This window comes from Thermobia domestica, chromosome 6 (genome assembly GCF_964235325.1).
Source record: "Thermobia domestica chromosome 6, izTheDome1.hap1.1, whole genome shotgun sequence".
Classification (NCBI taxonomy): domain Eukaryota; kingdom Metazoa; phylum Arthropoda; class Insecta; order Zygentoma; family Lepismatidae; genus Thermobia; species Thermobia domestica.
Window position 1 is genome coordinate 129,501,132 of NC_137459.1, and position 17,731 is coordinate 129,518,862.

Sequence of the window (17,731 nt, forward strand, 5' to 3'; positions counted from 1 at the left end):
TTGTGATGAAACTGTTACGTGATACTGTTTTTTTTACATATTATCAAATAGCCTTGCTCAGTGTGTTATTGTGTATTAGCTCTAATGAACAGAATCAACATGAGCATATCTTAGTACTTAATTTCCTGTAAGAGCTAGTTTCAGAAAACGTGGAAAAATTATCTTTGGAGCTGAAAATCTCCAAACACTACTAGCTACAGATCTCATGCAGAATGTTCCAGCATGACTTGCAGCCTGGACTAAATGAAAACCTCGCATTCAGAATCACTCAATGGTACTGAAACTGATTCCTTCAATTAATAAATAAATGAGATGAAAAAAAATGCACGGATCACGTAGCTAAACGAAAGCAATAATTCTTTTGTCAAGTCGCTATTCGAAATAACGTTGAAGATGGCAAACGTTACCAGTGCTCAATTCTGGCGTAAGAATCTTCGTCTGATACTAGAGCGTGTTTTATGAATTCAAACAGCACCTCTTACGAGGATTTTCTTGCAATTCTGCAGTCTTTGCCCCACATTTCAACATGTGTACCATTATAATTCACTTTGTTTATTCACCAACGCCTTAAGGGCATAATCATATAACTTTAAAATGTAATATTTAGATTTGCTTTGAAAAAGAATATTAATGCATGTGCAAACTCATTCCATACAGAAGGCGTCGAAATGTGTCGCCCTGTCTTTTCTATTTATATTGCAGTTAGATTTATTGTCTCAATACTGAAACTTCCAATTTGTGATCAAGTTATACTAGTCTACGTAAGCACAAATGAGTAAAGGAACGTGCCATGGGAACACAACAGCCTAGTGGTAGAATGCTTACCTCTCATGCGAAGTATCCTTGGTTCGATCCCAAGACTGATTTTGCGGTGTATATTGTGTTTTATGAATTCTCCCGTTTCCTCCCACATTTTCATTCCAATTCTTTCACAATTATTCGATTTTATTAATCACCCATCGCCTCTGCTAAAGGACTCAAACATTTTTATTTACTCATTTACTTCTTTTTCATAGAAGAATGCATCACGCAAATTCAAGTCGAATTAAATCTTATAACAGATAAAAGTGATAGTGATTTTATCAGCTGTTCGATCAACGAAAGAATGAAATGAAATCTTTGAGTTTTACGTCCCACGGGTATGCCGGTTAGGCTTAAAGAAAACGATGATGATTAGTAATGAATGAAATGGTGGAATGAAGAAAGTGGGAGGAAACGGGAGAACCGAGAAAACCCACGCACACTGTGTTTGTCCACCACAAAGTTCACTTGGCGGTTCGATCAACGATGAAAAGTAGGGAAACTTGGAATAACTCTAGTAGTGGTTCGCGTCTTTTTCGCAATGAAACTAAGTTTGACGTCCTATGTTTATGCTCTTTCTACGGTGATGAATAAACAACTAACTGTAATGGCGCATATAGGGAACGAGTGAAAAGGGAAAACTACAACGAAATTTAAGAACACAGTGCTTGTTCCCAGTACTAGCATGGCATGAGGATTGTAAAGGCTGTACCGTTTAATGTAAAGACAGACAAAATACACATTCTCTGCGGAAAGCCACCGCATTTTCTTTCGTATTCAAATTTTCAACACACAAACTGCACCTACTGCTTTACCAACTTCACATGACTCAATACTATGCTCTGGCAGCTATATGCACACTTCTGCCACCTACTCTGGGAACGGAAAGTTGGATTTATATTAAACTATACAGTCTTTAGCACTGAGCCACCTCGGCAACCAGCTCTTCTAAGTTTAAGTTTGCTAATGAAACTTCAACTGACAAAAGCAGTATATATATTTTAAAAGTATATATATGTTACAGTTTCGGTTATGTAACATATCCTTCCTCAGATACCTTATCAATAATGTGTCTAAGGAAGACTGTTACATAGCCGAAACTAACAGATATACATACTCTTAAAATATATATACTGCTTTGGTCAGTTGAAGTTTTATTTGCAATCGAATTTTCCAAAGCTACAAATGAATAATTTACAAGTTTAAGCTATTGTACAAGTTTGTTCCTTCTTATGTAACTTCTCAATAAAGCGCTTGGGATACATAGTAAATCACTTCTAAAAATTATATTCTTTATTTTGTGGCACGTCAATAAAATTTCGCTTAACTGTTACACCGTTTTCTTTCGAGCATGAAACCATGCAGTTTTAAAATATTTGGAATAGCGACTTACAACAAACGTATTATTGCTTCTTCGTTGCCCCAATCCATGCATGCTCGTTTTCAGTCATGTTCACAGAATTTAAGAGTTGTGAATTTAAGAAAGACATTTGAAACCCCCTCTTGCAGCCATTGAATCATTCTTAAATATGAGTTTTGGGATAGGGCACGTTACCAAACAGACTATTGCAACACGCAACTTTAGTTTTCTAACTTGTAATTTTGGATATTATCTCCAACTTTCCGGAAGCAGTTAGTTCAAAGAATTTGTGTTCTACATGTTTACTATATTTTTGTTGCTTTTGATAAGAAGTATCATGCTTTTAATATATTATGATCACGGCAACACATTGTATTATTTGTACACGTATCACAAAATTGTAAAGTTATCAATAACCGCTTTTGTTAGATTTAATCAGATAAGAGGGGGAGAAAACTAAGCAAAAACGAATAAAACATAAGTTACTGTACAGAGTCCATAGTATTCCAAGATTGAGCTCCCTGGTCGCTTCACAGATACCTTATTGTTCTTTCTCTTCCTCTATCTGATGAAAGGTTTTCGTGAAAGACCTTAATATTGTTTCTAGTGTTTTCGCTATTTCTCTGGCTATGTAGTTTCTATGCAGCTTCGAGATTCCTATGTAATAATGTATATAATCAGTGACTAGTCCGAATTTGAAAGATGAAATATGCTACATGCATAAAATATGTTAGGCAAGCATGCTCTTTGATTTTGGAACTGGTGTACAAATGTTGAACGTTTAATTATAGAAGTGCTTAAACAACTGAAGATAGTCGGTACAGGGTAACATTCCCGGACTAGAAAACTTATTTCCTTGTAGTTTCTAAGGTCCATCGGGAACCAAGTGATTCATAATATTACAAATACCAAGCTATCAGTGTGTGATTGAAGTAAATCTTTTTCGTATGTATGTGAGTCAATCTCCTGATTTACTGACAATGATGAATTTATTCTTAAACACAAAACGTATTATGCTTGCTTAAATACTTTGCCTGTAACATACTACTTCAAGTACTCCGAAATTAAGCACAATCAGTTCAGCACCCAAAAGAATCATGTTGCTTTATTGGTAATTTTGTAACAAGTTTGTGAAAGAACACGGAAGCGAGAAATTGGTTCTTATATAACGGGCTGAACACTACGTTTGTGTAAATATATGTTGCTAGCATCGAAAGCTTCAAGAAATTACTCAGGGCTTGTAAGATTCACATCCAAAAAGGCATTAGTTTATCTATACACATACGTATTAATCACATTTTTCTCGTATAGCAATGTACTTTTGGACTGAATTAAATCCCATCTAACGCAACATTTAATTACACGTAACACTGCCCAACGTTTAAATGATTAACACGTACTCTTTAAGTTAATATGAAATTCTTTGAATTTAATATCAATCACCAACAAATGGTTAACTATCACAGGCGACACTTATTTGAGTCCTAAATATTTTCTATCTTAAAGCTACACTACGACTACATCCTAACTTGTTATACACAAATTTTACAGTTAGCACCATGACGAATGTTGAGCAAATTGATAAACATGAAGCTGTATTACTCCATGCAAGGACAAGATTGCATACTCCAACTTTTACCTATTTACTGTAAAATTAGTTAGGAAAATTTACCACGCAGTAATTCACCTATCCTTTTTAAGTTACTAGTTAGCTAATAGAATTTCCGCTGAAAAACAAAAGCATCAATACTAATATTCGTATGTTAAATGAAGTACAAATTACTTTAGTACACTTTTGTTGCTAGGTTCAAAACAAGGTAATATTTCGGTGAAAAGCAAACCAAACGGAAACAAACTTTATTTAAAAGTTCCCTACATTTCAGAATATAGAATAATGTAATCAAGTTAGTTCTTTAGAGATCCATATTCTAGTTAACGGAAAATTATTTAATTTTAAGAAATTCCATACGTAAAATATGCGACGCCCAAGTGGTCTAATATTTTGACAATCATTCATAGCAAATTTAACTTATTTCTTTCTCGAAAATCTTTCCTGATTTTTTACTTTTGTAGGAATCAGTTGTGTTCAGAAAGATTTTGCACACATTATCTTAAATATTAACATGATAGGCAACCCTGCTAATGTGAGGATGAACTTATAGTGTCAATGTTACACCTAGTCATGAAACTATGTCGAATAAGAGTTACAATGTGAACTAACTGAATTTTGTATTCTATGTAAATTATTCCTGTACCTGAAAGAAAGAAGAAAAAAAAATCTAAAATTCACCATACAGAGGTTTGTGTATTGTCTTCGATGTACGTATGAAATCCTTCAATAATGACAAAAAGGATTTAAGTTCAACAATGAACAACGGCAAAGCAGCAGCGGAAAAATAAAGAAAAAAATGCTGTAGTTCTAGTATATCGACCTGTAATTCTTAATTTTCATTTCCTTCAACTAATTCATCTACTCAAACCAATAAAGCCAGGTGAAAAGGCACATTGTGTGTTATATTGACTTATTAAACTATTCGTAAAGAGTAAAGCATTTCAAAAATCACCCTCTGCTACTCATATACTTAGATGAACGGAAAATTGCCATAATTTGAAAACTAAAAATCACTAACGCTATCCGGAACATTTCACCTACACAACAAACTCAACACTTCTATACTATATTATATATATATATATATATATATATATATATATATATATATATAACCGTTCAATCATGACTACTTTTTTTTAAGAAAAAAAAAACTTAATAACGTGAAGCAAAATTCAAGTAAACAATGGTTCTATGTAATGCGTTTTCTTAAGAGATCAATAATGTTGAAGCTACGAATAAAATTATGTCAAATTTACAGTACTGAAAACAGATATGAGAAATTTGATTCAGTTATGCTTCTTTGTCATAATAGGCATCGTCAAATAATTTCTGAATTTTAACATCACAGCAAATTCCTTCTTGAGTTGTATTAAGCTGCTTAATAGCAATTCAACGTAAACTTCATATATAAAAGTTACTAAATATATTGCTCGTGAAGTATGAAAATCCGGGAAAAGAAAACCTATTCTTCAACAGGAACATGTCTGTTACTTTAAATGCAATCAAAATACACCGAACTAATTCCGGCGTCCAAATTAAGTTTTTTTTTATTAATAACTTTTAGTGTACAAATCAAAGAAATAACGAACAACGTAGATTATAGAACAATTTATTGGAATGACCACTTTATCAAAGCATTATGCATTTTGATCTGATCAGGAACAGACAAGTTGAGAGCGGGATCGAAAGTCCTAACTTCCAGTGAATAAAACAATCTTATAAATAACGACCATTAATTTTACTGCTGCCCCAGGAAGCTTATAATCTTGGTGCATAGAAAGCTATTGTGCTCTACTCTCTATGATATGCACTAGTACCTGTTTTTGAAGCCAGGCCTAGGTGGTAGGATACTTAAAAATTATATACAAGTGAGCAAATCAAAGGTAGGAACAAACCTACCTGCCATTTACTTCAATCAACGTCAACCTGTAATGCTTTAACACGAACAAAAGTAGTTAACACAAAAATGTATCCACCAACTAGGACTGGCGAAAGAGGAAATTTAGGACCTTCAGAAGCAATTTAGTAACATGCACCAACGAGCCCTGTTTCTGACAGGCTAAGCCAAATCTTGACAAGCTGAACAGAGAATACCATACACCTCAACAATGCATGTTGTATCTTATTCTTGCATGGTAATATTCTTCTTAACATTTTCATCACACTCATAAGAACATACATCGTTTTAAACTAAAGAACACCTAATCGTTTACAAATATACATCACAATTTAAATTGGGAAAAGTATAAAGCCTTTGGATTTGTGGGTCGATGTCACACTACCACTTCAATGTTTTACACCAAAACCGAAGGGCAACGTTGTACAAATAAAAAGGAGCACAATCTGTTGACCGATACATATGTGCAACTTTAAAACTGTTACTTTTATCCATTTTAACTAGAAAATTTCAAGCTGAGTAGTGACACTTGATCACAACTGCAAGAAAAAGGCCATCTCTGAAATGCAGTGTGAAATACTGGGAACTTTCTCCCCAATGCCAAACAAATGCCGACGTTTCCCTGAGACAACTTTACTGGTCCTCGTCTCCAAGGTCATGCTTCACTTTCGAAAAATCAAAGTCCTCACCGGTTCCACGGCGGAAAATATCAAGCACATCCAAACATGTTGTCTCGAAGTGGGTAGTTGCATCATAAGAAGTCGAAATGAATATCTGGGTTTGAGTACCGTCATCTGTAGGCTCATAGTAGTCACTGACCCACACAAACCTGTAATTACAAACAATATTCCGTACTCAATAATAATATTTCGAAGGTAAATTTAGCATGTTGAAATTCTGTACGTTCGCGAATGAATGACTAACAACTGTTTAAATACACGAGCCAGTTCGAGGTTTCGCTAAGCTACCCTGATTTGAATGCATGCGTATGCTCATCTTAATACCGAACGAAGAACACCTACGGCAAAGTATACTGGATATTTTTAGATTCAACTTGATTCCTTTGTACCAGAATAAAGCTGAAAGCATTTATATATGGTAAACTGTGAGACTTACCCTTTTTGATCTTTACAGTAAACTCTAAAATAAGCTACTCTCACTCACTTTCCTCAAAAGGAAATAGCACACTTTTATTCTCTTTTATTCAAGTTATAAGCAAAACATAATGCAATTTATAATTCTAGTTGTTTCCGTGCTTTTGTGCTACCCCTTGCTGTCTTGAGCCAGGGACAACCACAGGCTCACAAGGGAACATCTTATATTGTTAGCAGCATTGTCCAATCAAACAATGCGCAATCGATAGAGGAGTGAAGAAAAGTGAGGAATCCAAAGTTTTACGGGCCGACACCCAAAAACACAGGAGATACAGAGGAAAGAAGAATCTAAAATGATGTGAAGATAGCAATGCAAAAGATACGCTGACACAGAAAGAACTTCAAAATGATTGAAGTAATCAAAATGACGTTTACAAAAACAGTATATTAAGCAAACATTGTACCTTGACGATGTTCAATAACATCATATATAATGCATGTTGCCAACTGAGCACAAAATGAAGTTCTGTTAAATGGCATGGAACACAAATTATAACGTCTAGAAAATCTTATAATAGAATAGGGATGCGCACGAGACAAGAATTGAGGGTGTCTCGTCTCGAAAATGTGCTGTAAAAGCGATGTCTCGACTCGAAAAATTTATATTTCTCTATTGGAAGAGCTGTCTCGACTCGAATTTTGTCAGGAAAATTCCGTCTCGACTCGTCTCGTGCGCATCCCTAAATAGAAACATTTCTGCCATAGGAAAATGTCAGAATAGCACCAAAACACAGGACATAAGCTGAAATGATCCATGCCCTTGGATGACCAAGTGGTCCACAAGCTCGCTGTTGGTGCACATGTTCGATTTCCGATTGGAGCGTTCTGTAACATAGTAATAGATGGAATCCTACATTAAGCTAGACGCAGGGCCGGATCTAGGAGGATCAATTTGGGGCATTTGCCCAGGGTGCACCTGGTTAAGAGTATGTAGGGGGCGCCATTTCGATGCAAAATTGTAAGGAAGGGGGGAGCCTGCTAATCAATTGTCAATCCAAGCGCATGCATCATTTCAGTTTTATGTGTTGTGTTTGATACTATTCTGATTTACTACTAGGGCAAAACTGCTCTGACACTGCTTCGTTCATTATTTTCGTACTTCAGTGATTATGTGATCTTATATGTTGGTTTTAACCAGTTCGAATCGTAAATCGTATGTACTCTTCTACATCTAAGATTCATATAGGAATTCATATAGGCCTATCCTCAAACGTTGGCAACACTGTATATCAAGACTTCACAGGTATGGTTCTACACATAATTAGATTTTCTAGATGTTATAATCTGTGTTCCATGCTATTAAACAAAACTTCATTTTGTGCTCAGTTGGCAACACTGCATTATATATGATGTTATTGAACATCGTCAAGGTACAATGTTTGCTTAATATACTGTTTTTGTAAACGTCATTTTGATTATTTTAATCATTTTGAAGTTCTTTCTGTTTTAGTGTAACTTTAGCGTTACTATCTTCTCATAATTCTATATCCTTCTTTCCTTTATCTCCTGTGTTTCTGGATGTCGGCGGGTAAAACTTTGAATTTCTCACTTTTCTTCACTCCTCTATCGATTGCACAATGTTTGATTAGGCAATTCTACTATAAGATGTTCCCTTGTCAGGCTTTTCTGTCTGTCTTTCTTTCTTCTCTCTCTCTCTCCCTCCCCCCCCCTCCCCAAAGAGTAGAAAGAAATTTTCGTTGTTCGTTAACTAGACAAGGAAAATGAACTGAACTTGAACATTCACCGTAATGCTGTATCTAATTCCGGTTTTGCTAAGCGGCTTACTATTTTAGACGAGACAGCGAATTTCATAAACAAAAAGATGTTACGTTTCACAGTGTGAAACCACGCTAGACTTCCAAACTATGTCAATTCAATGCACAAACTTACAATAGCAAATCTGTAACTACTGGTTGTAATAGAATAAGATTAAATACAGAACCTCTTCCTCGGACACTGAATCCGTATCAGAATACCATTACTCGCTCTGCTTTACTGCTTTTGTTCTATGGTGATCAAGATTGAAACCGGATATCGTTGATATAAACCACTTCTGGTTTGAATAGACGGTTGAGGAAGAAAACAGGATCTACTCTTGGGAAGCTGAATCGATTGCAAAAAATTGTATCGCGATATGTCTTACCGTTTTTGCTCTACGGAAATCCGTATTGGAACCGGAATCAGTAGTAAATTTCAATTGCGGTTTTGGTAGTGTTGCACGTTCTGACACGTTTCATTCACATCCTGAATAGACTACAGAAAACAGTTTACCGTTAACTACAACCATTTTGTTCTATGGAGATAAAAGTTGAAATCGGAAATTGTTTATTTTAACCACTTCCAGTTTAAATGGAGAAGGCAGAACCTATTCTTCGAAAGCTGAATCAATTGCAAACAACTGCATCTCGATATTAGTTTTGCTCTATAGTAATCAATATGGCAACCGGAAGCAGTAACAAATTTCAGCCACTTCAGATTTGTTCGAGTGTTGCGGGTGGTGACGGTATGTTCTCTTGTAGAAAACAGCTTATCGCATCTAATACCATTTTGTTCTATGGAGGTTGAAACAAGAATTTCGGTTAGAATATCGGGTTAACGTGGGGAGGTGAAACCTATTCTTGAGGCTGAATCGATTGCATAAAACCGCATCTCGATTCTCTTACAGTTTTTGCTCTGATATCTGTCAACAGACGGACGAACAAAGCCGTTTTACAATACTTTCGACACTTATGCATAGCATAGTTTGGAAGTCTAAAATCACAGAAGAGAGAACCTTGCAATTACAACTGGTTTGTAAATTTAACTTGCACGATTACTCAGGCATGAGAAAACTGTCTGCTATATCTGGACTTGTATTTTCAATAATTGTTCTGACTTCATAAAAATTTTCACTTCATGCCTTCATCTTACTACTTGATTCTTATGAATACACCAACTATCTATCCTGTAAGTCAAGAGCTTTAAGTATTCGTTATTTCCATACATCCAGTTCATTTGTCGCCTTCACTTTAGATACGCGCAAGCTCCGCCTTGCTATTTTAATCTGTTCACAATATATTAATTTTATACTACATTGAAGCAGTCTTTAGCTTGAGTCCAACAGGACTTTTTATTTTAGCATACCCGATTCATATTTAGCACTGGTTAATTCATTTCAAGAGTTCGCATAAACATACAATTAATAATGCTTACTTCTGCTTGACTGGTCCCAACAAATCAATTCCAGGTTTTATCTCAAGCTCTGGCGTATTGGTTTCCACTGTGGTAGAGACCATTGCAATGAACCATCCTTTGGCAGCAACCTGGTGCGTGTAGCTCACAAGAGATACATAAATATCTGAAAGAGGGGAAAATGAAAAAGACCATTAGAGAGAGAGAAATTCCCAATAGAAAACAAGGCTACTAAAATACTTTGCTTCTCAGAATCTATCAAGTGAAAGCAAGTACTCAGTAAAGTATTTCTGCTGCATGAGGAAAATTGTAGTGAACCCTAAACGAAACTTATCAACTGATTGATATATATATTCTTAAATTCGGTGTCGTTTCCGAGTTACAAGCTGTCGCAAATGGCGGCAAAACGACGTGTGACACCTCACTGCGGACAAAGGAAAGGTGCAACAGCAAACGGGTCTACACAGTTTAGAGAAAGTAATGCCTGAATAACAATGGTGTGAGAAGCAAGGCAGTAGGGACGCGGCACAACGAATTTCTCAAAGGGGACTTTCTTATGTGGACAGATTGACATGCGGAAAATGGATGTAGAAAAGGAACTCCTTGTGCCGCGTCCCTACTGCCTTGCTTCTCACACCATTATGTTATTCAGGCATTACTTTTTCTAAACTGTGTAGACCCGCTTACTGTTGTACCTTTCCTTCGTCCGCAATGATGTGTCACACGTCGTTTTGCCGCCATTTGCGACAGCTTGTAACTCGGAAATGACGCCGAATTTTTAAGAAAATGTCACATAAACGTTTTGCTTATTTTCGTGTGAGGAATCACCTCCCAAGCGTTGTAAAAGACCTTTAGTTACACCATATTATATATGGTAAATTGGAATGGTAGCGCACCTAACCAGTGTTACGTAAAGTTTTAAAAACTGATTTTGAATCCTCTTTTGTAAGTAAAAGTAATTTAGGATAGTGCAAAATAAATAAGGAATCTCATGTTAAACTTAAACATTTAGTATCAACCTATCGAAAAATGTGCTTTCGGGTTTCTGTACATGTGGACAGATGGCTATTCAACACCAAATGTTAATTTTGTGATAGCAGGACAATCTAGGTCCTCCGATTTTATACCTGCCATTGGACGAACTATTACACGGAAAGAAAAAATTGCACAAATTGATCATATCCCACTTGAATCAATGAAAGAATTAAGAATAACTACGAAAGAGAAACTGTTCAAACTACTGCATGAAAGGTACGGTTTTGGAAACAAGACGACCCATCTCCCTCTAGAATTCTGTATTTTTACAAGCGTTTGTAGTATAATTTAGTGTTTTGGTTTCAAGTAAAGGTCAAAGACTGCTTAGAAACTTTCACATTTGAATTACAATACTTTCGGTTAGTACGAGTAAAGGGCTTATAGAAAAGAGTGGCCAGGAGTTTAAACCAAACTGTACATGACAAAAGTGCCAACGGATTTTGAGAAGCACAATAATAAAGAAACAAGATAAAAATACATTCAGTTTTCTGTCTCGTGCGTGAAAAACCTATGAAGGTTATAAATAAAATAAAGTAGTTGTATTTGAGGACTTGTTTGGATTTAGAAAGAGGAATACAAGAAGTACTGTAAGTTGTAAGTAACTGTTAAGTAAGTTATCTGAGTTAAAGATGTACTAATAGTCCTTATAGATACCAAACAAGCATTCGGCAATGCAGACTGCACACTACTGCAGAACTTAAGTTTCGACTACAGGAACGTAACAACGATGAACTGTACAGAACCCTGGCAGTTACACGAGAAAATATGAGGGTCACTGCGTTAAACTTTCTCGCTTCACTTTTTTAAATCATCTTACCCTTGTGGATATACTCCAGTTATGATGCAAACTCCATTCTTTGTAATGACATTTTCTTCCAAGGCATTTTTGTCTGGGAAACTTTGAGCTTTTAAAAATTATTTAAATTTTAACAAAAACTAGCTGAATTTCTTCACACGGAGAATAGATTTACGCAAAGTATTTGAACTCCCTTGGAATACGCATTTTAATAAAAGTACGATAAAAAAACCATTAGATACTCCATTTTTTAGTAAATCTGAACCCCTCCTCCTCAGAATAGGCCTTTTATTCAACGTGGTGTGTTAAAATCCCAGCCTGAGGTAGGTACTATGTTCCAAAAATTAATTCCCAAACTGGTCAACAATAAATTATATATATATTATTTACATCCGTTAATGATTATGAAACCAAACACTATACGAAGCTTTCTTGCACCCACTGGAAAACGCGAAGTATATTAATATTTATTTGCATATATTATTGTATAAAGGTATAATAAGATTCTCCCTCTCTCTCTGTATATATGAAGTATTAATTAGGATCGCGTAGTGGAACTTATCGATATTAGTAAGTACATTCGTGCGGCTGTTACTTCACACGATAACTTTCGACGAATGTGAATTTTTTAATTCTGCTTTTTGAAATAAATAAGTAGAGTGATTCCTCTCGAGGGAATTCGTTAATGAAGATGATTCGCCAACTGGAAGTGATAGAAATTAGTTATTTCCGATTTTAACGTTGATCACTATAGAGCGGAAATGGTAATAGATAGTAAGCAGTAGTTTTCAGCAATCGATAAAGCGTTCCAGGAGTATCTTTCATCTTCGTGCTTAACACCCTAGTGAAAAGGAAGTGTAGAAATCACCTATAACTTCCGGTTTCAATTTAATTTACATAGAGCATAAACTATAAGATATAGGGAGAAGCAGTTTTATGGAATCAATTTAACGTTGTGGGAACAGGGTTGTGGGAAGTTATTATCTCTCTCAAACTCCAAACCTGAAGTAGCAAAACCCAACTACTTCCGGTTTTAGTGTTGTTCGCAAATAGATTAGAAACGATAATAGATAGCAAGAAGAGGTTTTCTTTAATTTAGTATCCCAAGAATATGTTCTATCTCGACTCTAACCTTTATACTAAAAGCAGAAGTGACAGATATCAATCACTTCCGGCTATAAATTGAGTGTTCTAGATTGGAGAGCTAGAAGGGATTTTATGCAATTCATTAAGTACCCCGAGAGCGTATTCCATCTCGACAGTAATATCTCTATTCAAACCAGGAGTGAAAGAAATGTGATACAAATTCCGGTTTCCGTATTAATTGAGAACATATTACATGATTCTCTTTACGGTTTTTACTAGAGTTTATTTTTAAATTAAATACTGGCCGGATCTTTACCAAATTTTGTGAGCTAGTAGCCCATTGCCTAAGAAATGAGTACTGCCATATTCTGTGGTCAAACTCGGAAAAGAACAGGCTGGACTCTGGTTGCGTTTCATACCTTATTTCTCGATAATTACTTAATTAGCCAGCAGCATAACGAAAAAGATCGCTGTGCTTGGTGGATCACTACGGAGTGTTACCGGCTCAGCTCGGCTTGTATGTGGTACTTTATTTGTAGGCAACTATCTGCCTAATCCAAACCAAATTTGGTTATCGAGTAGCACATCATTTAAAAAATAACGATTTTTATCATTCGTGGCGATCTCGGCTTGTATTTTAATGTTTTCTTTATAACTATTGGCCTAATCGGAACTAAATTCGGTGGTCGGCAGCCCTCAACCTAATTAAGATCGCTACATTTGCTGGCCGAGCTCGGCTAAGTTTTGGGCTTGATTTGCGTGTGGTACTTCATTTCTCGATAATATCTTGCCAGATCCAATCTAAAGGATTTAGCATTACAGAAAACTGCTTGTCGCTATTATCGATTTTGCTCTATAGTGTTCAACGTAAAACCGGAAATGATTTATTTCTACCACTTTCGGTTGGTAACGAAAGGAGATGAAAGGTATTCTTGGAATGCTTAATCGATTGTCGAAAAGTTTTTGTTTTATAGTGGTCAACGTTAAAACTTGGAAATGGTTGATTTCTACCACTTTCGGTTTATGGATCACTTCAATTAACTAGCTCCTCCGAAATTACTCACAGCAGCTATCGTGGTGTATTATTATTATTATTATTATTATTATTATTATTATTATTATTATTATTAAGTATTCTACCTGTTGGCAGGTACTGAGACTAATGGGAGATGTGAGTGAGAGAATATGTGTTCTCTTAGGTTTTGGTCTGGAAAGTCTTCTTTCACCTTTCTCGATCTTCCTCTTTTAATTCCCAATATTTGATTCCATTTTTCATATCATCGACCAACTGCATTCTTCTTCTTACTATTCCTCTCTTACTTTCAACTTTTTTCCGCAGTGGGTTGAGAAGTGGCTAATACATTTTAAGCTGGTTCCTTATAATTATTACCAGACTGCAGTTCTCTCTATCTATTTTTGAAAACTATTTTTAAGAAATTGAATTATTATTTTTTTGCGTCCAGGTTCTGTTATTCTTTTAATTGTTAGAGGAAAGGTTCATTTTTTCTACTCTCACTTTATCCATAATGGTACTTGGGTATTATGTTTAATGTTTAGTTAACTAAAGAAGAAGCGGATATAGTTGTGTGGAGCCTCCTTTTCATGTTAGCCTTCGGTGATCATTTAGTACTGTTCAGTGAGGTAATTTAACAGAAGTACAATGTTCTTATAGATTAGTCGTATTGTTATAAAGTAGGTAATGATACAAGACGCTGTGTTTTCTAAATTAAAGTTTTGGGATTCTCTAGGGCAATGGTTCCAACCTTTTTAACAACAAGCGGCCCCATTATTAAACCCTATATACTTCACGCCCACATGATTCGCGCATGTCTTTGTCTGACCCTTTCTGCAATTTTAGTTGCAACATTGTATTTTCAAATCACCAGTAATAGTAACAAAAATAATAATTATACTGTGTATAAGACAGTAGAAGTGATTTACTCATTATCGACCAAGCCATAATAATGTACAACAGTTAGCAAGAATACTCTTTTTGACGAAAGCAAGGGATAAGGAAGGATTTTTGGAAATATGTATCCTTAGGGGCGTAAATAGAGTTTTTTTAAAAGATAGTGTATGATGCTAATCCCTGAAGTAAAGAAGATGAAACTAGGTATATAAACTAAGCATCAAAAAAAACTGAAAATGTTTCTCAATTTCTGTAAATTCCCCCACCTAAACAAGAAAAGAGTAATTCGTATAACATTAATTTTTCAACTGTATTTTATTTAATTTATTTTTAGAAAATGATAAATCTAAGAATTCTTTATATTGGAGACGTGACATTTCAAAATTAAACTCAATTAAAAACAAACCAATACATGTTCAGCTTTTCCGAAAATTCTGTCCTAAGAGGAAAATGGAGGATAGTGTCTACCTATTAAGATTTCTGCATTTGCTTACGTTTGAGGTGTGAATTTGGCTTTGACTTCTTAACTAAAAATAATTGAACGTATGTTTCCGGAAGTTCCCCTCTTAAAGATGGAGAAAAGAGACTATTTCTATAATATTAAAATTTACCACTATTTATTCAGAAAATGTCATGAAATGTGAAATTCGAAATGTGAAATTTTGTATATAAACTCTGAACTAAAATGAATGGAATGTTCGAGGAGAATTACTGAACATATTTAGAACTATTCTAGAGCATGGTTTCATCATGCCAATTTCACTGAAATGCGTATCTTAAGGGAAAGAGGGCCAAGGTCTAAAATATTTGCTAAAAATACAGTATCTTACAAATTTCTCATGTTATGAAGATGAAATTTAATATAAAAACCAAGTAGACACGCCACCCAGAGTTTTCGAAAATTTCACTTGTCTCATTTCATGAAAAATGACAGAATTTTAGAACATAGTTAGCACTTGGCTGAAGCCATTTTTTAACCATGTCAGTTTCATTAAAATCCGTATCCTAAGAGGGTAGGGGAGTTAATATATACGCCGAAAATTAAAGATCTTCCAAGCCAAGGAGATGAAACTAGGTATATAAGCTTTTTACTTAACGAAGTCGCCATGTGGATATGCTCAGCGTTTTCGAAAGTTCTGCTTCCACAAGAGGTTACAGGGCCATTTCTAAAACTCGTAAAATATTTTGTATTCATAAAATGACCGACAGGACAAAGTGTTTGAAATGTCTGAAATGAATTTTTAAAATATTTAGCACGTGAGACACTTCTATTTTATCAACTCACTTTGGAAAAAAAAAATCGTAAAAGCAGAAGAGAATTTAGATTTCTTGCAAAGAATAAATACCGGTACTGCATCGCATGAAACACTTTTGAACATGGTCGAGCTAGGGGTTTTATTTCCCTTTTGTTCAAATAAGTTACGTAACGGGGAAAGGGTGATCAAATATAACTTTCAAATATTTCCCATAAACCTATTCTACCCGTATGAAGAACGGGCTTGCATATAATAACAGTAAATAATAATAGCCATATTCTCACAAATTTATATTTATTTCCAGCAAGACTCCTGCATAGCATTGTAGTGCAGAGGAATATTATATTTTACCAGTTTAGTCCTTAATGAAACCATAGTTCTTACACAATAGCTATTTCGTGTTTAAATGATATTTAATTTAATGTTTGTTACAACATTCGTAATATTTGTAATTTTGAATTAGTTCTGTCAGAGACTCGCACCCCGAGATTAGAAACCACTGCTCTAGGGACTAGCTAGAAACTTGGAATTAACAGCTACATAGGATTTGTGACGTGGGGTACAACTAAGAAAAATTTTTGAAAATTCAAGAAAAGTGGAGGAAGTGGGGTGGGACTTACTTTAATAAGATACCCTTATCTCCGAAACGTATAGGACTCGGATGTAAAATAATTTAGCACGTGTTTCAGCATTCTTTTTATATTTTAGTAGTAAAGAGGAAGGATAAAGGTGAGAATAGCAATTATTACTTATATAACAACATGTCGGTATCTCTGAAAGTTAGAAACATGTAATTTGGCTTTAGGATATCTCATTTTAAAACAAAATATTTTAAAAGACAGTAAACAGGACCACCCAATTTTTTATAACTAAAATTGAAACCAGAAGTTGAAGTAGATATCTACCACTTAATAGGGACGCTTAATGGAATACAAAAACCGCTATCTACTGCCGTTTGTCATATACAGTCTTGTTCAAGAAATCTTTGCCACTCACCTCTTTTTGAAAAGGCCTGTAGTCTTACCTACAGTTACAATTAAATCAAATAAATGTGAATTTTCTTTGGTCTATTAAGATGTTTATTTAGAGCCACAGCATTCTAATTTCCTATTCGGTTGCAAGAATATCATCTTTCATAGCAGGGTGAGTGGTCAAGATTTTTTGAACAAGACTGTAAGTGTACAACGATGGACGTTAAAACCGGAAGTGGTTGATTTCTAATAATTACGTTTGATTACAGGGTAAAAGAAGAGATGGTACCTATTTTAAGAACGCTAATTCATTTAAAAAAAAAAAAAAAAAAACTCTTTTCGCTGTCTCTTATAGGTCATATTATATGTATATTACATTGAAACTGGAAGTCATACTGGATTACCAGGGTGTCTATCGGTCACGAAAGGGGTTTTAAAAAGTCACGAAATCAGAAAACGGTCATGAAAGACAAGAAAAAGTCACGAAATTTTGCTTTTGGGTCACGATTCATTTTATCTGTACAAATATAAGTACATACTGGAAAACGTTGTTCTATAAAATGTCAAACTTCACCACCAAAAACGTCTATGGTTTTAGACGCTACCAAATCACAAGTAAAGCACGCTTCTATCACGTGCATGAAAATTTGACCCAAGTCGCAATCAAATTCGCCCTTGAA

The 17,731-nt window shown here is 35.0% G+C and overlaps 1 protein-coding gene across 1 annotated transcript in view; it reads right to left on the reverse strand.

Annotated features, from left to right (window-relative positions):
• Positions 1-5,369: 5,369 nt before the first annotated feature.
• Positions 5,370-17,731, reverse strand: part of Gdi (GDP dissociation inhibitor) — a 106,049-nt gene continuing 93,687 nt past the window's right edge. The window contains exons 8-9 of the mRNA XM_081762086.1: positions 10,020-10,164; positions 5,370-6,502 (exon numbers count right to left, since the gene is read on the reverse strand). Coding sequence (XP_081618212.1) covers positions 6,307-6,502; positions 10,020-10,164 — 341 coding nt within the window. The 3' untranslated portion in view covers positions 5,370-6,306. The remainder of the gene's footprint in view (positions 6,503-10,019; positions 10,165-17,731) is intronic.